The 24,672-nt window shown below is 42.3% G+C and overlaps 1 protein-coding gene across 5 annotated transcripts in view; it reads right to left on the bottom strand.

Moving 5' to 3' along the window:
- Positions 1-22,733, bottom strand: part of LOC127935158 (tumor protein D52) — a 38,340-nt gene extending 15,607 nt beyond the window's left edge. The window contains exon 1 of one of the 5 annotated variants that reach the window (XM_052532786.1): positions 22,566-22,733. In XM_052532786.1, the coding sequence (XP_052388746.1) occupies positions 22,566-22,584 (19 nt within the window). In that variant the 5' untranslated portion in view covers positions 22,585-22,733. Of the gene's footprint in view, positions 1-4,001; positions 4,423-22,565 lie in introns of those variants that run through there. The other 4 variants (XM_052532782.1, XM_052532783.1, XM_052532787.1 and 1 more) reach the window with 4 other exon arrangements.
- Between the last annotated feature and the right edge of the window lie 1,939 nt (positions 22,734-24,672).

The raw sequence follows: 24,672 nt of genomic DNA, 5'->3' as shown, positions 1-24,672 counted from the left end.
AGTCCAGTGTCCTATTAGGTGATCAGAAACTTGCCATTTGTCCAGTCTTTGTAAAGAGATAAGGAGAAAGCTGCAGAGATACCATTAGTCTTAAGCAGAAGAACTGGCTGTGTAGCAGAGCGTTGTCAAGATCGGACAAAACCAGACTGAATAAAGTCTGTCTCAAGTCCAAGATCAGATTTTCTGACTAGTCAAGACCAACTAATTTGAGCCTGAGTCCAGGCCGGTTTCAGATATTCCTGAATAGGGCTGCAATTAGGGATGTCAAATTTCGATTATTTCCATGATCGATCGTCGTTTAAATTAACGATCAATTAATCGATTAATCGTTAACCATAATACTGCAAAATGTGTCTATTGCAGGCACGCAGTCAGCGGTATGACAGGATGTGCAAAAGCCACACACACACACAAAACGCTTTCTCACTTGAATTAAAGAGGTTTTAGTCTGAATAAAATGCTAGTAGCAGGATTATAAAATGAATAGATGCGATTATGATCATTTGATAAAATGAAGAGATTGCGCCATACTTTTGAGGTCATTTTACTTTGTTGACAGTTTCCAATCCCGCACGGAGAACGCTGAACGTGCCTCTTTAAATGGTTTTGTGGTGCTCGTTGTTGTATTTTAAAGCACAATTGCGATGTTTTCAACTGACATTATTGTATAAAATTATCCGAAATGTGGAGCGCGTGTGACTGCGCTGCACATTAAGTGAACTACATCGGCGCTGCTGCACCAAAACACAGTTGCTCACATTAATTTAATCCTGCTGGATTCTGTCCTAGAAAATGTCAGATTTTTTAAAATCCGGCATACAGCGCATTAGATCGTGACAGTGCATGCGTGCAGACGAGGATGAGCGAGCGCGGATTTGGCTAGATTTATTTGGAGGTTATTGCTCATGTCTCATTCGGCACAAATCGAAATGTTTCCATATTCGCAATGTATTTGAATGTTAAACTATTATTTATAATGTAAACTAGGCTTGTACTTAACACGCATTCGCATATAGACGGAAAAGATGATCCTCTTCATATGAGCAAAAACGTCCTTGGCATAACAGCAGAGAGGACCGGTATAATACGGTCTATTTAAACTGAATGCTCCAGGAATGTGTCGGTCACAGCGCCTATTAATCGCTGTTTTGAATCCAGCAATTATTTATTTAGAAATGATAAGATCTGATTATGACAAGTGTGGTATAAAAGCTTTGTTTATTAGAGGAATAATAGGTTAACTGGAGATGTTACATCGCGACCATGCTTTTTGGACCCCATAGTCTTCATTTACGCGGCTTTGTTCTGGTTTGCCGGTTGGTCACGAATTTCCACAAATTCAGTATATTTAGGCATTGTTTCTTTTCCTAAATCTTCATAGTCTAACCCTCTAATTTCCCAGGTTTATTTTATTATCTTTCGCTTTTAATAACGGTTTTCGCATCTCTTACTGTGGTAAAAATGGGAAGGGAAATTAAAGATGTCATGAATTAAGAATTCGTTCGATTTATTAATTTGTTCCCTTATTTCACTTAAATCATGGGTTATTTAGGGAATAAAATTAATGAAACATGGACAATTGCCACATTAATAATTCGTAGGAATGAATTAACAAGTTGTAGGAATGAATAGACTACCTGTCCTGTCACTGTGTCCCGCAGCCCTGCAAAGCGCACGATATAAAACAGTCATCTGATGAAATGATTAGTAACTACATTTCTATTGCATTTAATGTTGAAGAACTTTTATGTTGTTTCTATTTTAATGTACTTTAAAGTTTAAATCACATTAAAAGCTTAATTTGTACATTGTGAATGAATGATGATGCTTTTATATATCGTCACCGTCACTCACAGCCGCTCGCACGTGTTGAGTGCGCATGAGCCGCACGCAGCCCAACATTGAATCGGTTAACCGACCATCGATAGCCTTAATCGATTGCATCTCTTATCGACAATTAATCGATCATCGATTAATCGTTGACATCCCTAGCTGCAATATATATTGAAATTATCGAAATATCGCAAATGTAAATATCTCAATATGCATATCACAATGGCGTGCGATATCTGAATCACTTAATAAAAGGCTACTTAGATAAAAATTTTGCAAAAGGTCAAAGTTTTAGTTCGACGCATGTTGCATAGAATTACTTGATTTAAAAAAAAGATTACCGTATTTTTCAGACTGTAAGTCACACCTTATTATAAGTCGCATCAGTCCAAAAATACGTCACGACGAGGAAAAAAAAACATATATAAGTCGCATTTATTTAGAACCAAGAGAAAACATTACGCCCTCTCGCGGCTGTATACGGTAATGTTTTCTCTTGGTTCATGTCAAATTAATTTTGATTAATAAGTCGCACCTGACTAGAAGTCGCAGGACCAATCAAACTATGAAAAAAAAGAGTGACTTATAGTCCGGAAAATACGGTAAGTGCAATAAGTTGCAGAAAACAACTCTTTGCCATCTTGTCTTGCTGTCGGACTCACACCTGAAGCTCACGCACAAGCCGCTTCTCACACAGCGTCTCTTCAGTTCTGCCGCACACGTGCAAAGCACACAGACACATAGACACAGAATTATGTCAACAGTATCCGACTCCATGATCATTCTTGTTAACACAGTCAGTTATGTTTTAAATTAATGTTAACAGCTGAGAAAGAAATCGGATATGTAGCATTATACCGGAGCCGTGCAGTTGGATTTAAAGGGACATCAGCCTAAAAATATGTGCTGCTGAAAATCTCACTAATGTTAATCACTAATGTTAATCAAACAACAAATCAGCTATAACAAAGATTAATTTGAATTTAATTCATAGGTAACAAGGTATCGCATATCGCATTTCTCTTCAATATTGCACAGCCCCATACCTGTTCCTGCCTCCTTCTTCCTGACCTACGAACATTGTTAAAGTATATATGTAGAGAATATACTGTATATCAGTGGCATAGCCACAACCCCCCACCCCACAGTTATCCGATTGCTTAAAAAATAAAAACTCATCGTGACAGTAGAAAATAGGCATTATAGGTCAATCTACTGCAGTAGCCTATTTACCCTCTAAGTCAGTAGAAAATGTGGTTTACACCCAGCCATGCATGTGGAAAAAATAAATAAATAACGTCATAAACTGAAAAATACCATGAAATAAATTTTTGGGTCATACTGCCCCTCACTCATTTTAATTATATTTAACATGACAGGACTGTTGATCACTGCACATCTGAAAGAGATGTGAATGGCACATCCTAACACAAAAATCAACCAGACACAAAAAAAGGCCTTTTAACACTAACAGGCAGAGAACTGGCATGAAAAATTAAAACATGGAAGGGCATAATTGACAAGCGTTTACTTTCTCGTGTGGGGGGGGGGGGGGCGCTTGTTTGAAGTTTAAAATCATTGGTTACTCGTAAGCCAATTACATAACGTTTGGTTATGACGTGTTTTATTCGCCAGCTCAGTCTATGATCAGTTTATGATCTTCCAATGTAAACACAGGAATTATGCGAAAACAAAACCATCGAGCGAAATACCAGAGTGAACATGGCAGTTCACAAATCACAATTATCGCCTTGCTGGACTTTAGCCTCCCCAGTTTCTCAGTTGATAAGCCGGCTGGTTTGGAGCTGGAGGAAAACTAGGAGATACTTTGCTATCTCAGACAGAATACAGAGTATAGAAGCGAACTGAAATTTAGTGGAAGTACAAAGTCTGATGTATTCAGGCTAACTAACTACTAAGTGGTCCTCAAAATTATTACAAATGACTGAATCTGCACTGGTCGGATGTTTGGCAGTTATTCTGCAACCTTATGTCCCACCTGAACAGCACCTGCTCCTGGCAGATGAGCTTCTTCAAAACATCAGCACTTGATAGGAAGAGGACTAACCCATTTGATAACAATCTCTGTCTGTTGCTGTTATACTGTGACAAACAACAGTCCACACCTTTACACACACCCCACTGAGCACCTGAGCAAACACGGTTACCTCTGAGCGGCAGTACCGGTGAACCAGGGGGAGTCAAACTCTCTTCAGGTGACAGGTAGAGGTAGCTGCTGTTCACTCCCTGCTCAAAGTTGAACGGAGACTTGTACTCCTCTACAGGTTCCTCCATAATGCCCATGAACTGGAAGCTCCCAGGACACTAAGTGATGCATGAGACCGAGCCTGTTAGGATATCACGGTGCCGATTGTCCCATCTTCTAGCTACGGTTGCAAGTATAAGCGTGTTGCGGATTCTGCAGTGCTAGCATGGATCACATGAGGTCCTGCTTCAAACAACAATGTAAGCAAGTTAATAAGTTACTGCTCCATAGCGTTCCGTTTCCGTCGCGAGCCAACACTCCCAGCTGTAATCTCAGCGGTCCTTGTAGGCATTGTTGACAATCCTATAAAAATGTTCTTAAAGACCGAAAAAAAGCAATCGTCCAATCATCCATGGGAAATAAAGATCCATTTGTCCCCTGGTCACATGACTCTGGGGCAAGCCCACAAAACGAAGCTTTAATCTGCGGTGGCCTAGATTACAACATTAATCCATTACAAAGGGCCTGCACACCGCTTCAGATACAGACCTGAAGCACAAACCATTACCCACCGAAATGGATTCAGCCAAGCGCAAGACAATCAGAAGTGATCAAACACACTCAGGCATCTACAGTACCATTATACTGTACGATTTTACATCCCTGATGAATTATATTGCAAATATTATAGGTCCTGTCAAATGGTGGAAGATCATGATTTAATGCATAAATATTTTATAAATATAATCTATTTTTTAGGCAGGGGTGCTCCAGGACCGGTTTGAAAACCACAATGCATTTTAAATTCGAACAGAATTCAAATTTTGATATTTAAGTACAACATTTTTATTTAGTTTTTCAGCCATTTTGACAGCCCCTAAAGGGAAAGAGCACTTTTAGGTAAAGAAGGCAATAATAGATGGCACTCATGGAGGTAGGAAAACCACGTTTTTATGAACTGCAGGATTGCTTGTGATAAAGATTAAAGAAAAGTAGTTTGAAATTGTTGCCACTTGCTTGAGCAACTGAATATATACATCTAGAAGTAAATGTAAAAGTAAAAAGCAATGAATAATGTGATGCTTATATTAAATTTTTTAATCATGTCTGTGAAAATGTCTGTGAAAAGACTATTGCTGTTCTTTGTATTCCCACCATTTTCAAAAATGAAATTCAATGTGATGCTTATACTTAATGTGTTTAAACATGTCTGTGAAAGACTATAACAGTTCTTTGAATTCCCCACATATTCAAAAATGTAATTTAGCCCCTGAATAAAAGAAGAAGAAAAAAAATCCTGACTGGAGTATCACTATAAACTGTTATAAATGATAAGAAGGCTTTAAAAAGATTGGTATCGGTGACCGGTATCGCCAGATACTGTTTTCTGTGATCGGCGATCAGCCTTAAAAATCCTGATCGGAGCATCCATATTCTAGAACAAGAAAAAAGCAAAACAGACTTGATTTTGTTCTTCAGGAAATGTTTGGAACGCCGGATCGTCATTTGCCAACTGCTGCAATAGATCTCAGAGAGTACCCCTCGCACCTGTAAATACGGCATCAGAGATGTCATAGATTTCATAGAGCCTTTAAAAAAAACATTTAACTTTATAATCATTATAGTAAATTGTATATTGTTACTATTAATAATATTTTATATTATTATTAATTTGATTGTTTTTTCATATTTGATATTTAATTGTGGATGCTTGTTTCCTATGAATAAACCCATCTCAAAATCATCTCAATATTCATGATTTTGCCAATAATATCAACTGGAATTCCATTTGGTGCCACTAGTGGTGCAGGAACACAAGATATTTGCGCATCGCTGCTCATTCCCAATTCATTTCCTCAGGTTTTAAAATGCACACATGCTATGCATGACACACCCTCTACAGAGTTTGTCCCAGAGTAGCTGGAATTACACATCACTGCCAGACTACAGTAGCTGTCTAGTGTGGGACGGGTCTGCGCTCTCCAGTAGAGATCAGTGAGAACAGCCAACGACACAAAGAATCAGGTTATAATGAGAGTCATTGAGACTCTATTCAGCCATTTTCACATGGGTGTACAAGAGCCGGGCAGTGACAAACACGTGTGTGCTTTTGTATGTGTGAGCTTGTGAATTAACACACTAACTACATTCATTTCACATGTCTAGAATGGCAGAAACTTGACGTCTCCAAGCTGCTGCATGCAGGTTAGTACCCGGATATTTGTCTTTCACCAAAGTCCTTGTTGGCTTCCATCCAGACTAGATTGCACAACTAAAGCATGCAGATGTACAAATAGAGACTTGAATGCAATCCAAAGCCATCGGCAAAATTTAATTTATGTTCCTTTGAATCCCAAATCATTTTCACACAAAAATAAATACTATGGATTTATATTAAAATTTCATACCTGTTGGCAAGTTCAAACAAAGCTTTTTTTTTCTATGTGGGAAGAGTTTCACACCATGTGATGAGCTCCCAAAGTAAACCTCCATGTTAGGAGGGACTGTCTATGGAAAAATAAAGAAAACTGCATAAATAGAACAGAGAGATTTCACTGAAGGAAGATGCCCAACTTCCCATTTTAACAAATGGAATGGAAGTGTTGTTTAAAATAGGAAATAAACAATCACATTTATTTTAATCTTTTAAAAAACACGTATTTACCAGTTACATCTCAACTTCTGCCTTTGGCCCACTAACATTCCCGTGGCCCCACAAGGGGCGGCTGTGATGGAATCCCATGACCTCCTATAGAGTTGGACAAGCCTTTCAATGGCCTTGTGTGTCAACATCAGGAATCCTTGTGAACTTGATCTTGTATGACTTGGGTTTAAACTCGGAGCTCAAGAACATAAACACCTCAGTAAAAAAAACAAAGGGGACATTTTGAAGCATCTAATAAACCACAGCATCTAATCAATTACTGGGTTATTCCAAGCGCATTGCGTCCCGTGACTGGTACAAAATGAGAATCATGGGTCGGAGTGCAACTCCAGCGTGCCTGATGGACATGTACACATGGGAATAATGGGTGGGAAATGGAGAAGGTCTATCTGCCAACCAACACTAGAAAAAGGCAACTTGGTTTCTGGAAACTTGAGTATAAAAACTGACAAAAGACTATAAGGAAAGGAGAAATGGAGGATATTTGTGACCCTAGACCACAAACCGGTCTGAAGAGTACATTTTTCTGAAAAGCTAAATAATCTGAAAGCTAAATAAATAAATTTTCCCTTGATGCAAGGTTTATTAGGATCGGACAATATTTGACCAAGATACAACTATTTGAAAATCTGGAATCTGCTGGTGTGAAAAAATCTATATAATAATTCCTTACATATACTGAGAAAATCGCCTTTAAAGTTGTCCAGAGGAATTCTTAGCAAGGCATATTACTAATCAGAAGTTTTGATATATTAACAGTAGGACATTTACAAAATATCTTCATGGAACATGATCTTTCCTTAATATCCTAATGATTTTTGGCTTAAAATAAAAATCTATCATTTTGACCTATACAATGTTTTTTTGGCTATTGCTAAAAATGTACCCCAGCAACTTTTGTAGTCCAGGGTCACATTTTAGTGGAACACATTACTGACATAATGTTATGTGAAACCTAGCTAAGTATAAATAATTAAATAAATACATAAATATAATAAATATAATAAATAAAGCCACAATAAAAGGTCACTTTAAAATGTGAAGATCTACTGTATTGTGGGGGGGGGGGGGTCTGAAAACCACTCAGCATCTTGTGTTACCACCATTTGCCTCACACAGTGCAACACATCTCCTCCGCATAGAGTTGTTCAGGTTATTGATTGTGGTCTGTGGAATGAATGTCCATTCTTCTTCAATCGGTGTGGAAAGTTACTGGATATTGTCAGGAACTGGATCACACTGTCGTATATTCTGATCCAGAGCATCCCAAACATGCTCAATGGGTGACATGTCCGGTGAGTATGCTGGCCATGCAAGAACTGGGATGTTTTCAGCTTCCAGGAATTGTGCACAGATCTTTGCAAAATGGGGCCGTGCATTATCATGCTGCAACATGAGGTGATGGTCGTGGATGAATGGCACAGAAATGGGCCACAGGATCTCATCACGGTATCTCTGTGCATTCAAAAAGCCATCAATAAAATGCACCTGTGTTCGTTGTTCATAACATATGCCTGTCCATACCATAACCCCACCGCCACCATGAGCCACTCGATCCACAACGTTGACATCAGCAAACCACTCACCCATACGACACTATATACGACACGATATTTACGAATCCACGATAGTCACATTGCAGGATGTGCGATGTAGGCTGTCGTAGTTGATCCGTTATTCATTAACTGTATGGGCCAGCTTCTCCCCGGCCCTTGACGAATGCGATTCGTGGATTAATTGCACCGCTTAACCCCTTACTAGTAACCCCCCTTTTTTGGCATGGAGACCGAAATTACATATCCAAAATAAAAAGGTTTCTGCTCATGATTCTTTCTGACTAGATACATAATCAACCTTTGTTCACAAAGCTGACACTTTAAAGTTTACTGTTCAGGAATCAGAATCACTCAGACTGTTATGATAATAGAGATATATAAGCTCAAACATAAAAACAAAAATAAAAATATTAAAACATATGTTTTAAATGTATTTAAAAAAATGTTGATGTAGGAAATGAGTTTGAAAACACAGTGTAGCTAAGGCCACAAGTCTTCCAAGACTTCATAAAAAATTTCATAATCGAATCTGTAAAACTGTGAATTTTATGAAATATTTTCTAAGGCCGTGTCATGTGTGTTTTTAGAGAAGGCTAATCAGATTGATTTATGGCCCTTGTCATCTCTGTAAGATCTCACATGTAAACATTCCTGTGCTCTTTGTGTATGTTTCACTGTTGAAAACTGCCCGAATCATGATTGTATTGTTCTCACCAAACGGTTCTTTCACACCTCCGCCAAGTATGACACATTATCCGCATTATTCTTTTATCATTATTCTTTTGTTTTTATTCCACCTTTATTAGCCTTGATTGTGGTTTTTCAGGCTTTACAAAGCAACAAAGCAGCGATCTCACTTCAGTCTCTCTTTGCATTTAGCCCTTATTTATCAAAAGTCTTACTATAAAAATACAACAAAACATTTTCTTACGACCTTACGTGAATTATTGAGACAAAAATGCATTATGAAGAAGAAAAGCACCTGCTATTAGTAGCATTGGTGCTAACGTTAGCATCAAGCTACATCTGACAATTTATGAAATTATTAGTACACTTTTACTCAAAACTCACTTTAAACCCCGATCGAGTGTTTATAATAACTTCCTTTAGCGATCAGGGGTGGAATTTGGTCGTTTACTGTTGTAAAAATATGTTATTTGTAGCCTTTTTCATCGCTGCACAAGTTAGCATTTCCGATGTACATTTTCGATTTTTTTTATAAAAACGCCCCAGATCTCAAGAAATTCTCATACCAAGCTTTACTATCGTAATCGCGGGTTTATTATTCGGATATTTTGTGTGTACAGAGGTGTTTCAGTGTTGTTTTGGCCAGATAACTACCAGGAAGTGTGCAGGAAGCATGTGACACGATGGGGCGGTGTCCAGATATGAAACTCTAAGATTGACGTTTGAAAGACCCAATCAGAGTCTGAGTCACACACCGCACGAGCTGTGACTACTGCACGCACACACAGATCGCTGGGAGAGGCTGTTTATCATCTGATCGCGTAAATCCGTGGAAAATGAATAGAAATGACGATTCTGTCTGAAGAAATATGAAGTAAACATCAGTAAATATATCCATATATCTCCGCAGATATGCATCTTTGGTCTGTAAATCCTTATTGACGCTGTTCAGTGAGTCTATGTGAACACAAATAAACCGCTCTTGACGTGACTGAATAGGAGTGAGTTGTGAATTTCTATTCAAAATGTGGCATAATACGGATTTATTATTGTGCACTCCTGACATAAATCACTAAATATCTGTCACTGCAACAATGTTTTATCAAAATATTGGTCAAATATCGAAGCTTGAGTCTTTAAACTTTCCATTGATGCACAGTTTGTCCAGATGAAGTAAGACAGTGATGTTTAATGTGCTGTGAAAGTGAAACAATAATAAACTGGGGCCGTCAGCGATGTTTGCACGCAAAGGGGTTAACCATCATAGAGTGAAAGTTTATCATTGACAGGACTGAAAAACACATGCAAGTTTAACAGGGCACCCCATTTTTGTTTGTAAGAAAAAATTTGATTCGATTTCATATCGCAATATATATCGAAGAAAAATAAAATATCACAATGTCTTTTTTTCCCAGTATCGTGAAGCCCTAGTTTGTGCAGAAATTCTTTGGTTATGCAAACCGATTGTCTGAATAAAATGCTAGTAGCAGGATTATAAAATGAATAGATGTGATTTTATAGATGTGATTTCTAACGATTATTAGAAAGATTAATCGACTAGCCATTGAATATTTTGCTGATTAATCAGTAGACATTTATTGATTATTCATCTTTTGCAATTACTTAAAATATTGAGTTATACATATTCTAACAAATAAATTAAGGGAATCACTTCAGCTTTTAAAAGTCATTATGTAATTAAAGTTATACAATTAATTTATACAAATAAATATATTTGACACACAATATGAGATTGCAGAGAAACTCTCTAACTCACCATTTAATTATTTAATTACCTCAAATATATTTTTGTAAGAAACAAAAAGCTTAAGTGATAAAATGTTTAATTATTTTGATAAACTAATATTCATAACATATTCTCTCTTAAAATACCTTATAGGGTTATGGTAATCAAAACAGTTAGATCAAGTTTTGATCTCTGCAAACCAAATTATACCTTTACATTAAATGTTTTATTTAAATAAATGTTTTCCCCACTAATAAAAAAGATTTTTTAACATTAGCTAGCTTCACACTGGAGAGCTGCTTTATAACAGAAAATCAAGATGTTACTCTAACTGAAAGCAACACTGACTCTGTTTTTTCATGTTTAATAATACTGCAAAGCTGCTTGACTTAATGCTGCGTTCCAGGCCGGTTTTTGAGCCTGTAAGTCACGACTTCAAACCACGACTCATGATTTTGTAGCATTCCAGGCAAGTCACGCAAAACTTCCTGAGTGCAAGGAATTGTAGCTAGATTATTAATTTTACTGCAATGTTATATTGTCCTAAATCGTTTTTTCAAAATGTACCACTTTGCATAAACACTGCATCCATATGCAATATTATTCGTAGGGGCCGCCATCATTGTTTCGGGTGCTGTGTGACGTCAGAGCTCAGAACAGAGAGTACATCGATCTAGTACGAGTTCATGGGTGGGAAGCAAGTCACAGGTTTGACTGCCGTTCCAGTGCACTTTTGCGTGTATAAGTTTGAAAAAACACGGGTTATGGGTTGCCTGGAATGCGGCATAAAGATATCTATAGTACTAAAGTATTAAATAAATAAACGTGACTTGAGTGGACTTTACTGGAGGACTGTATAGAGCTCATGGAAAAATCCACATCTCTGTAAACTGCTGCCTTCTCACTGCTGTCAGTTTTTAATGTGTTTATTTTGTTATTGAGAGGTAAGCACATAGTATATATTTACATATTAATTCAAATGCTGCTCAGCAGCCTCAGGTTTAGCTGCCTTCGCTTTGAACGCTGTTTGGCGTCTTCTCTTGAATTGCATCAGGAGAGCTGATTTACGGTCTCATGCTACAGCGCCACACTGGTCAAACCGCGTTATTGCAGGCTCTTACATTAGGTCATATGACATAAAATGACAACTCGACAACAAAAAGATTTGTCGAAAATTTTTTGTTGTTGTTAATGTCAACTAACCATTTCAGCCCTACTTTCCATGAACTTAGGGAGCACCGCCACACTTCCGTTTTTTTAATCCGTTACCTTAATTAAGTCAGATATATTTTGCATTTTAAAAAGATTATAATAATAATTATGTTACGCCTATTACTTATACAGGCTATACATATTCCTTAAAGCATCCCATTTTGTCCTAGGGCTTGAGAAGCTGTGCCTTAGTTAGGTCCATGCAGAAACATGTGAACGATGCTTGCTGTGGCGTCACCGTTTAGTGGCATCATTGAAATGCTCCGGGAAAACGTATTGTCAGCGTCGGTCACAGCGCCTATTGATTGCTGTTTTGAATTCAGCAATTATTTATTTACAAATTAAAAGCTCTGATTATGACAAGTGTGGTATAAAATCTTTGTTTATTAGAGGAATAATGTGTTAACTGTAAAATGTTAGATCACGACCATGGTTCCCTATCTGTCGGTCACTACGAGTTATGTCGACCGACAAATGGGGTCTCACTTGGGAGGCCAATCATCTCTGATTTTAAGAGAAAACGCCAATGAAATTGGCAAGTGGATTAACACACCTGAGCCACTCCCCGTGCCAACGGGTATAAATAGGGCAACAGGTGCATCCACTCATTAGATTTTTGCTTCGGAGCCGAGTAGTCGATGAAGAAAATCACTACAAAGCCATCATCTTTGTTTTTGCTTAAACTGTTCCTGGTTGGTGTGACGGCGCATTACAGCGGTGTCCCTGCGAGACGGCGATTCCCCTGGGCGCTTCGGCTAAAAGAGACAGTTCTAAAAGAGCAAATCACGGACGATTCGGGTCTTTTTCAAGATGCCGTTTCGTCCGTGTCCTTCTGGATGCGGTCGTTTCCTGTCTTCGGTTGACGGTCACGAGCGTTGTCTGCAGTGTCTGGGCGTCCAACACGCTGAGGCTGCGCTCGTGGATGATTCATGCGTCTACTGTGGGCGTATGAACATGGCAGCGCTGCGATCGCGTCTCTCACTCCTCAAGGGGAGTGCAGCAGACCCCTCTGTCGCCACCCGTCCCGGTCTCTCTGGCTCGAGCAGAGGGCCGCCGGCTGGCGCTCTGGGAGATCTGAGGATCACAGTGAGAGCTTCTCCGCCGGGCCACGCCCCACGGACCTCTCACTCCTCACGCAGCGACTGTCCCGTGCAGCTGCCGATTGATTCTGCTGGGCCGTCTCATAGCGGTCCCAGCGTGTCTTTCGGTGCGCCGCCCGAAGACCAGATGTCGATTGCTGCATCGGGGGATGGGTTATCGACCTCTGAGGATGAAGGTTCGGCGGGGCTGCCCCCCTCGGGTGTTGTCGCTGCTGCCGAATCGGACTTGGAGTTGTCGGCCATGCTTGCCCGGGCCGCCGTGAGTATCGGACTGGAGGTGACTACACCGCCCAGTCCCGAGCCCTCACGGCTGGATGATTGACTGACTTCGCCTTACGGGTAACGAAGGTCACGGCACGGTCCCTCGGGAAGGCGATGTCCACGCTGGTGGTCCAGGAGCGGCATCTCTGGCTGAACCTGGCTGAGATGAGGGACATGGACAAAGCGCGCTTTCTCGACGCCCCCATCTCCCAGGCAGGCCTGTTCGGCGACACTGTCGAGGACTTTGCCCAGCAGTTCTCGGCGGTACAGAAGCAGACTGAGGCCATTCAGCACATCCTGCCCCGACGTGTCTCTCCGGCTGCCACCGTTCCGTCGCGGGTAGCGCCTCAGCCTGCTCGTCGCCGTGGGCGCCCCCCTGCGTCCTCTACGCCAGCTCCGCCCCGTGCTGAGAGTTCTTCGAGGCCGGCGCGTCGAGCCCCGTGCAGGAGAGCGGCGCCCCCCGTGTCACTCCCGGCTGCGAAGTCCTCGAAGAAGTCGACCAAGCGGGCCTGATACGGGCAACTCGGAGATGCGGAGAACTGCTCTTCAGGAGATGGCGAAGACAGCGCCACTCCTTCCCCCGGAGGAGGGCCGGGTGGAGAATCTTCAGTTTCAGTTTTGTTCTGTTCCGCCACTGTTCCTCCGGGAACACGGGGAGTGTGGTTGCGAGGACCCAGGACGCAGTGCCTTCTGGGCCTTCCGGCACGACTCCCCATCGCTGCACTACTGCGGGTATGTCGACTGTCCCTTTGGTGCCACTTGTACGATATCTGGGAGCGTGGCTTGCGCTGCCCAACCCGTCACGCTGGCTCATCCAGACGGTTCGACTCGGCTATGCGATTCAGTTCGCCCGGCGACCCCCCAAGTTTAATGGCGTACTCGAGACTTCGGTGGCAGTCCAGGACGCCCCTGTCTTGCGCGAGGAGATTGCTGTCCTCCTGGCGAAGGATGCAATCGAGCCGGTCCCTCCAGCCGAAATGAGGACGGGGTTTTACAGCCCTTACTTCATCGTGCCCAAGAAAAGCGGTGGCCTTCGACCTATCCTGGATCTGCGAGTCTTGAATCGGGCCCTACACAAGCTCCCGTTCAGGATGTTGACGCAGAAACGCATTATCAAATGCGTCCAGCCCCAGGACTGGTTTGCAGCGATCGACCTGAAAGACGCGTACTTTCATGTCTCTATCCTCCCTCGTCACAGACCGTTCCTGCGCTTTGCTTTCGAGGGTCAGGCATGGCAGTACAAGGTCCTCCCCTTTGGGCTCTCCCTGTCCCCCCGCATCTTCACGAAGGTCGCGGAGGGCGCCCTTGCCCCACTCTGGGAAGTGGGCATCAGGATCCTCAACTATCTCGACGACTGGCTCATTATGGCCCGGTCCCGAGAAGAGTTGTGCGATCACAGGGACTTCGTGCTTCGGCACCTCAGTCAGTTGGGGCTTCAGGTCAACCGGGAGAAGAGCAAGCTCTCCCCTGTGCAGAGAATCTCTTATCTCGGTATGGAGTTAGACTCGGTGAGTATGACGGCATGTCTCACCAGCGAGCGTGCCCACTCAGTGCTGAACTGCCTGAGTTCCTTCAGAGGCAGGACAGTGGTACCGCTGAAACACTTTCAGAGGCTCCTGGGGCATATGGCATCCGCAGCCGCAGTCACGCCGCTCGGGTTGCTTCATATGAGACCACTTCAGCACTGGTTACACTCCCGAGTCCCGAGATGGGCATGGCGCCGCGGTACACATCGTGTCACCATCACACTGATGTGTCGCCGCCTATTCAGTCCTTGGTCGGACCTTGCTTTTCTACGGGCCGGCGTGCCCTTAGAACAAGTGTCCCGGCACGTTGTCTTCAAAACAGATGCCTCCAACTCGGGCTGGGGCGCGACATGCAACGGGCAGGCAGCTTCAGGGTACTGGACAGGACCTCGACTGCTTTGGCACATCAACTGCCTGGAGTTGCTGGCAGTGCATCTAGCTTTGCGACGGTTTCGTCCGCTAGTGCTGGACAAGCACGTGTTGGTCCGCACGGACAACACTGCGGCTGTTTCGTACATCAACCGACAAGGCAGTTTACGATCACGTCGCATGTCTCAACTCGCCCGTCATCTCCTCCTCTGGAGTCAGACATGGCTCAAGTCGCTGCGCGCTGTCCACATCCCGGGGTAGCTCAATCGTGCGGCCGACGCGCTCTCACGACAGCTCACTTTCCCCGGGGAATGGCGACTCCATCCCCAGACGGTCCAGCTGATCTGGAGTCGATTCGGGGAAGCCCAGGTAGACCTGTTTGCTTCCCACGAGTCCTCCCACTGCCAGCTGTACTATTCCCTGTCCCAGGCCCCCCTGGGCACAGATGCACTGGCACACAGCTGGCCTCGGGCTTTACGCAAGTATGCGTTTCCCCCAGTGAGCCTGCTCGCACAGACACTGTGCAAGGTCAGGGAGGACGAGGAACAGGTCCTGTTGGTTGCGCCTTACTGGCCCACCCGGACCTGGTTTTCGGAACTCATGCTCCTCGTGACAGCCCCTCCCTGGCGCATCCCCCTGAGGAGAGACCTTCTCTCTCAGGGGCTTGGCACCATTTGGCACCCGCGTCCAGATCTCTGGAACCTCCATGTGTGGCTTCTAGACGGGACACGGCAGACCTAAGTGATCTGCCCCCAGCGGTGGTAGACACTATCACTCAGGCTAGAGCCCCTTCTACGAGGCAGGCCTATGCTCTGAAGTGGAGTCTGTTCACGAATTGGTGTTCTTCTCACCGAGAAGACCCCCGGAGATGCCCGGTCAGAGTCGTGCTTTCTTTCCTGCAAGGTAGGCTGGAGCGTGGGCTGTCACCCTCCACCCTGAAGGTGTATGTGGCTGCCATTGCAGCACATCACGATGCAGTGGACGGCCGGTCCCTGGGGAGGCATGACCTGATCGTTAGGTTCCTGAGGGGTGCCAGAAGGTTACATCCTCCTAGGACACCCTTGATTCCCTCCTGGGACCTCTCTATTGTCCTGGCGGGACTTCAGAGGGGTCCCTTTGAGCCGTTGGATTCGGTTGAGCTGAAGTTCCTGTCTCTCAAGACAGCGCTCCTGATCGCGCTCACTTCCATCAAGAGGGTCGGGGACCTCCAAGCATTTTCGGTAAGTGAAGAGTGCCTTGTGTTCGGGCCGGCCTACTCTCACGTTGTCCTGAGACCCCGGCCTGGATACGTGCCCAAGGTTCCAACCACTCCCTTCCGAGACCAGGTGGTGAACCTGCAAGCGCTGCCCCTGGAGGAGGCAGATCCAGCCTTGTCGTTGCTGTGTCCCGTAAGAGCGCTTCGCATATACGTGGACCGCACCCAGAGCTTCAGAAGCTCTGAGCAGCTCCTGGTCTGCTTTGGAGGTCAGCAGAAGGGGAAGGCTGTCTCTAAGCAGAGGTTGGCCCACTGGATAGTGGACACCATCGCCTTGGCTTACCATTCCCAAGGCGAGCCGTGCCCCCTGGGGGTGAGGGCCCACTCCACACGGAGTGTGGCCTCCTCCTATGCGTTGGCGCACGGCGCCTCTCTGGCAGACATTTGTCGAGCTGCGGGCTGGGCGACACCTAACACCTTTGCGAGGTTTTACAACCTCCGTGTAGAGCCAGTTTCCTCCCGTGTGTTGGGTAACAGGTAATTGGCGGGAAGGGCTGGCTGGGTGTCTCGCTTGCTGCGCCATTCCCCCTAACACGGGGATGTGAGCGCCTTCTTCTCCCAGTAGAGTTCCCCGGTTGGCGTACCCTGGTCGAGCATCCTCCAGCACCCTCGGCGTCAGACTTGGCGGAGCAGTCTGTCGCCAGGCCCAGTACTGGCGTTAGCATGCCCGGAGCCGGTCAGCCCCTGTACTGGGCTAGGTGTCCATATGGCTGGGTTCCCTACGGGTAATCCCATGTGTGTATTCTTCCACGGTAAGGTTTCCCTCTTGGCAAACCCGTGTCTTCCCTTGACAGATCGCTCTGTCAGTCTCTTCTGGCAGCCGTTCCATCCCTACTCCAAGGTAGGACCTGCCTCAGAGACCCTTTCCATATGTAGTACTGCCCCCTGGGCCAGTCCATATCGGTATTTCCACATGTCACCTCCCTACGGGTAGGATGTGGTCTCCATAGCGACCTTTCCTAAAGGCTCGCTTCCCCATTGTCTTGCCAGCTGAAAGAACAAATAGGGAAGATTTGAAGCAATATTTCACTGAAGGTTGGAATCCCTTCCATTTACTTTATGTGGGCGGAACAGCAGCATGGCCTTCTCCAGCAGCGATGTACTCACCCTTTGGCCCCTTCGGTACCAAGGTCAGTGAATTTGCGCTGGGGCTTTGGGAAGGTTACGACCTTAAGCGTAGCTTTTGTGGCACGCCAAGGCTTGTCAACAATTGCAGCGCCTCAGGGTTGTGACGAGGTTCAGGTTATGGCGTTTTCCATAGGACCCCATTTGTCGGTCGACATAACTCGTAGTGACCGACAGATAGGGAACGTCTCGGTTACGTACGTAACCCTCGTTCCCTGATGGAAGGAACGGAGACGTTATGTCCCCATGCCACAACCTTGAACCATTCGCTGTTGCCGGGACACGTTCTCGGCTCCTCAGCGTAAAACCTAATGAGTGGATGCACCTGTCGCCCTATTTATACCCGTTGGCACGGGGAGTGGCTCAGGTGTGTTAATCCACTTGCCAATTTCATTGGCGTTTTCTCTTAAAATCAGAGATGATTGGCCTCCCAAGTGAGACCCCATTTGTCGGTCGACATAACGTCTCCGTTCCCTCCATCAGGGAACGAGGGTTACGTACGTAACCGAGACGTTCTGGATGCCGTTTGAACCTATAGCCTTCATTTATGTGTCTTTGTTCTGGTTTGCTGGTTGGTCACGAATTTCCACAAATTCAATAACATTTAGGCATTGTTTCTTTTCCTAAATCTTCACAGTCTAACCATCTAATTTCACAGGTTTATTTTATTATCTTTATTATCTTTTATTATCTATCAGAATCAGAACATTGTTCCCTTATTTCAGTTAAATCATGGGTTATTTAGGGAAAAAAATTAATGAAACATAGACAGTTGCCACAAATTAATAAGTAGTAGGAACGAATTAACAAGTTGTAGGATAGCCTTTCTGTCCTGTGTCCCACAGCCCTGCAAAGCGCACGATATGAAACAATTATCTATTGCTTTCCATGTTAAAGATCTTTTGTTTTGTTTCTATTTTAAAGTACTTTTTAAAGTTTAAATCACATTAAAAACTTAACTTGTACATTGTGAATGAATGATGATGTGTTTATATACCTTCACCATCACACAGCCGCACACAACCCAAAATTAAATCGTTTAACCGACCATCAACAGCTTTAATCGATTGCATCTCTTAATAAAAATTAATCGATCATCGATTAATCGCCGACATCCTTAATGTGGAGGTCCTGGGCTGCTGTGGTTACACGTGGTCTGCGGTTGTGAGGCCAGTTGGATGTACGGCCAAATTCTCTGAAACGCCTTTGGAGACGGCTTATGGTAGAGAAATGAACATTCAATTCATGGGCAACAGCTCTGGTTGACATTCCTGCAGTCAGCATGCCAATTTCATGCTCATTCAAAACTTGCGACATCTGCGGCATTGTGCTGTGTAATAAAATGGCACATTTTAGAGTGGTCTTTTATTGTGGCCAGCCTGTGCAATAATCATGCCGTCTAATCAGCATCTTGATATGCCACACCTGTGAGGTGAATGGATTCTCTTGGCAAAGGAGAAGTGCTCACTAACAAAGATTTAGACAGATTTGTGAACAATATTTGGGGGAAATAGGCCTTTTGTGTACATAGAAAAAGTCTTAGACCTTTGAGTTCAGCTCATGACAAATGGGGGAAAAAAACAAAGTGTTTTGTTTTCTAATTTTGTTCAGTGTATTATGGATGACTGAATGGTAGTGTAATATATGTTATGTGAGCACACGGCCATTACACAGACTGATATATTTAAAATGTTTATTTCGTTTAATTTTGATGATTATAACTGACAACTAAGGAAAATACCAAATTCAGTATCTAAGAAAATTAGAATATTCACTCTAATCAGCTAATTAACTCAAAACATCTGCAAAGGCCTTTAAATGGTCTCTCAGTCTAGTTCACAATCATGGGGAAGGCTGCTGACTTGACAGTTGTCCAAAAGACGACCATTGACACCTTGCACAAGGAGGGCAAGACACAAAAGGTCATTACAAAAGAGTCTGGCTGTTTACAGAGCTCTGTGTCCAAGCACATTAATAAGGCGAAGGGAAGGAAAAGGTGTGGTAGAAAAAAAAAAAAAGTGTGCAAGCAATAGGGAAAACCGCACCCTGGAGAGGATTGTGAAACAAAAAAAACATTCAAAAATGTGTGGGAGATTCACAAAGAGTATGCAAGACATGGGTTTCAGTTGTCGCATCCCTTGTGTCAAGCCACTCTTGAACAACAAACAGCATCAGAAGTGTCTCGCCTGGGCTAAAGACAAAAAGGACTGGACTGCTGCTGAGTGGTCCAAAGTTATGTTCTCTGATGAAAGTACATTTTGCATTTCCTTTGGAAATCAGGGTCCTAGAGTCTGGAGGAAGAGAAGAGAAGCACACAATCCACGATGCTTGAGGTCCAGTGTAAAGTTTCCACAGTCAGTAGCCATGTTTCGACTGTCGAGCTTAGACCGGGCATGCTAGTGCATGCTAGGGCCAGTCGCGTTTCCACTGTTACTTTCGGTTCTTGGTCGTATCTCATCAGGGCTTCCTCGGGGCCAATGGCCCAGGTTTTTGGGCCGACTAAAACCTTGGGCCAAAGCGGGCCAGCAGGTTCTAGAGTGGTTATGAACGAAGAAGGAGTTTCTCCACGTCTGGAGAGCGTCAGCGCCGCGGATCATAACAGAAAGCTAACAGCTATAACACCTGGATTAACGTTAAACACTTTTTAAAATAACTCACTTTCAGTCAGTAGTGAGTTAACGTTACCATAGTAAACATGTTAAACATGACCGTATGAAGAAAACAGACGTCAGCTTCTTATTCTCCATCACAATCGTGTATTCATTTAGTAACATTTTATCGGTCATAAGTCTAGTCTCGAGAGTTTAGCTCCACGTAGCCTATCATAAAAATATAGTGTTTTTTGTTTGGGGCATTTATAAAAATAGAGAAATTATCATTTATTCTAAATGTGATGTATGTGACTAAAAATACACAGAAACAGTCTCGACCGAATAAGCAGGCTATTTTCATAACGCTTCAGTGTTAAAAATAAATAAATAAAATAAAAATACATTTCTGTGACAAATTTTCAAGCGTGATGAATTAATTCATTATTCTTAATGTATCACTTTAACGTAAAACACAATACAACATTATAACTATCATAAAATGCAGACTGGAATTTAAACACTACAGCGCACCAACACACACCAGGAGTGAAAATTTCCACCAATGAGATCAAAATAATTCTCTTTAAGGTTTTTGGCAGTCATGTAAAATTTCAATCTTGAGTTGCTGTACAGTCCACCAAACTGATTCAAGCAAAATGTGCAATGCTCACATAAAAAACTATGGCTATAGAGGATTTGATTGCAGCTTCCTCATTCCTCCCTGTAGTTCTGTTAGTCATTCAACTTTTTTTATTTTTCCTGTGTTGCCATGACAGCAAAAAGAGAACGGACTGCAGATCTACCTGAGCAAACAAGAACAAGTGGTGACTTCAAAAGGCAACAGTTAAAATCCTATACTGAATTTCGCACTGTTAGAACAGATGTCCTAATCCACAGGTTTGTCCATCACTAGACAAGGACATAAGGCTACACCCATCGCTGTTACTTATGGGTGAAAGGTCTCTCATTGATGACTCACTCAATAATGCAATAGAACTAAATCACTTATTACCACAGATCAGACAATTCAGTTCTTGCCACTTGATCCAAAGTAATATAATAAAAGACGTATACCTAGACTAAGTAAGCAAACAAATGGTATCTTAGATTTTGTCCCACATTCTGCCTGTCAGATCACACAATGGCCCATGGGCACCAGCTGCAGAGAGACATGGACATGCAGAAAAGAGGAATGAGCAGATGGTAGCCCTGCGTGAAAAAGATGAGGAGAAGGGAACAGAAGATTCAGACAGGAAGGCTCTGGCTCCAGGGGAGGCTGCTCATCGACTCACTGCAGCCCAGGAGGGATGAGAGTATGCATGGCCTGAGAAGCTAAAAAAGGCTCCAGCATTCCTGCAACCACTGCAAATATATTATGGAAATATTTTACATGCTCTCTAGCGCTCTATACATATATATCCTCTAATATTTCAAAAAGATTCATTAATAATTGTGGTGTTATGTGACGTTAATCAATGGTAGTGGAAGAACAATATCAGTCTGAAATATCACATGAAAAATAGCACACTCCAGAAAAAAAACAACATACAATCTTAGCTCTCTATGTAATGATGCAGTGGCTGTACAGTAAACCAATCTTGACCAGATCACATCAGAAGGAATGGACCACGTTGCCAAAATCTTACATTATATTGACAAGGTATGATGCATATGACCCTTCTAATCACCACACCATCAATTCTCATTTCTGGATTTAAAACTCATTTATGAATTACATCACACAAACGGAAAGAGGTAGAAAGTTGCCAAACTTGTGACTACTAAACAAAACTTCGTGTCCCATAAACTGTATTCCATTTAAATTCTAGACTTTCCCTGGACACGCGGTTAAAACTTAAATGTAACGGTTTATCTGCAAGACATTAAATGCAATACTCTTAAAAAATAACAAATAAACGGAATTGGCACGATTTAAAAAAAAAACTAAAATAACAGAGGGACCCAAAAGAGAGGTTTCATTAGAAGCAGCACATGAACAGCAGGTGTTTACTGCTAACATATGGTTCAACGATGCTGAGAGTTAAGCGCAAGCAAGTTAAATAAATGATTACAGACATTTCTTATCGACTAAAAAATAAATATATAACTTACATAAAATATTTTGCAGCTGAATCCTGAGAGACTATGTTCGGGTTCAGCTTCTTTCATAAGTTTTAACAGTATGTATAGACACGAACTATTTATAATATGCAAAAGTACTCTAACCGGAATAAAATCCCTGCACATATCTATCCTGACTGACTGTCACATTACCAATATTAATCACAATTAAAGAAATGAACAACCACTGTTTTTATTCCACCTGCTGGTTGCGCTAACAAACAAGCTAGCTAACTTCTGAAAGTTGAGTTTTGCTGCATTTCTAATCTGTGTCGACATGTCATGTCACGTTCTCAAAAGAATTCAGCTACCTTGATCGGCTTCCTCCATCCTGTCTTTGCGGATTCTTTATGTTGTTAGTTATTTTTTATCCTTGCGGTCCGCTTTCCAACTTCAATCCTGTGAATTTGAGCTCAAAGCTCCCAACCGCAACAATTCGGCTGATGCGCTAGGTGGGGTGGGGTCGTCAGTGACGTCACGACGCACAGCACGTAGACCTGTAAATAGAGAGAGACGGGCAAGGGGTCCCACCCGAAGCGTTTTATGAGTTTAAATATTAATTTAGAATCAACATTAAACGATACATTAATGAACTGAAATAAAAGTTTTATTAGGGAAAAATCAATCCGTTTTATTTACCATTTATATTATATTATATTTCACCAAAACCAACCGGCTAATTTAGAAATTATTTATTTACGCCGTGCTCAGGGTAGGTTATAAAAGAAATAATGCTCTCTGTTTTGGCATACATTTTACGAAATGTTATGTACGTATCCTGTAATTACAATAAATGTTAGAATCTAAATTTAAAGAAAATTAAATAGACAAATATCACACACACACACACGCGCAAACATTGATACATAACAAATTGCTTGTGTTAGAAAATAAGAAAAAAATTAAATGGATTATGAGGAAGTCACAACATTTTTCACCAGACCACAACTAACATTAAATTGAGTTGTGTAATTTAACGAAGTAGCCTAATAATACTTTGTTACAGTACTAAAGTATCGTATCTGTACTTTAGTTAAGTTTTTATATTTCAGCCAACTTTTACTTTTTATTAGGCAGACAGTAGTATAGAATTTTTACTTAGCTGTAAAAGTACTTTTCAGGTGTCTGTACTTTATCATAGTGTTCTTTAGAAAATTTTACTTTACAACATTCCAAAGCATAATATTGTACTTTTTACTGCACTACGTTTCATATTAAATATCATTTAATACTTAATTACATTAGAAATCTATTACTTTCTTCTACTCATGTAAAAGTAATTCAAAGAAAGTACAAGAAAGTACTTAATTTTTTATGTTCTTAAAGGGTTAGTTCACCCAATAATGAAAATTATGTAATTAATAACTCACCCTTGTGTCGTTTCAAACCCGTGAGACCTCCGTTTATCTTTGGAACACAGTTTAAGATATTTTAGATTTAGTCCAAGAGCTTTCTGTCCCTCCATTGAAGCTGTGTGAATGTATACTGTCCATGTCTATGGCTTTATTCATCATTGTCTTCTCTTCCATGTCTGTTATGGGAGAGTTCAAAACTCTGCAGTGTAGTGATATCCGGTTCACGCACAAATCATTCGGTGTAACCGGATCTTCTTGAACTAGTTCACCAAATCGAACTGAATCGTTTAAACTGGTTCACATCTCCAACAAGCATTAATCTTGTATTAGCATTGACAAATGACTTAAGCTGTTAACTTTTTTAATGTGGCTCACACTCCCTCTGAGTTAAAACAAACCAATATCCCGGAGTAATTCATTTACTCAAACAGTACACTGACTGTTCTGAAGAGAGAACTGAAGATTAACACCGAGCCGAGCCAGATAATGCTCGTTCACGAGTCAAGAACCGTTTCTGTAAGATGTTTGATTCGAGAATCGAGGAGCTGATGATACTGCACATGATTCAGCGTGAAGCAAACCGACGCACAGAGCGTCTGAACCGAACTGATTCTTTTGGTGATTGATTCTAAACTAATTCTGTGCTAGTTTTATGAGCGCGGGTAAACCAAAGGCTTAAATCGTCGCAAATTAAGTCAATAGGTCGAGCGCATGGTATTGGATATGTATTTAAAACGATTCAGTTCGATTTGGTGAACTGATTCAAGACGATCCGGTTACATCAAATGATTCGTTCGTGAACCGGATATCACTACACTGCAGTGTTTTGAACTTCAGCTTCATTTTCTGGTAAGATATCTGTACTTTTAATTGAGTATGGCTTTCAGGTACTTTTATACACCACTGATTAAATTGCTTCTTTTAATAAACACATTTTACCTTTCTAATTTCAACCAAAGTATACCAGTAGAGCAATTTATGGAGGTAAACCTGGTCTTTCACTTTCACGGGTGGGCTCAAAGTTTCTAATTTAAATACAGTCAAACAAGAGGAGCCTGGATGA

This window comes from Carassius gibelio, chromosome A19, assembly GCF_023724105.1.
Source record: "Carassius gibelio isolate Cgi1373 ecotype wild population from Czech Republic chromosome A19, carGib1.2-hapl.c, whole genome shotgun sequence".
NCBI classification, from domain to species: Eukaryota; Metazoa; Chordata; class Actinopteri; order Cypriniformes; family Cyprinidae; genus Carassius; species Carassius gibelio.
The sequence above is the reverse complement of the archived record's forward strand: the minus strand, read 5'-3'. Positions and strand labels throughout refer to the sequence as shown.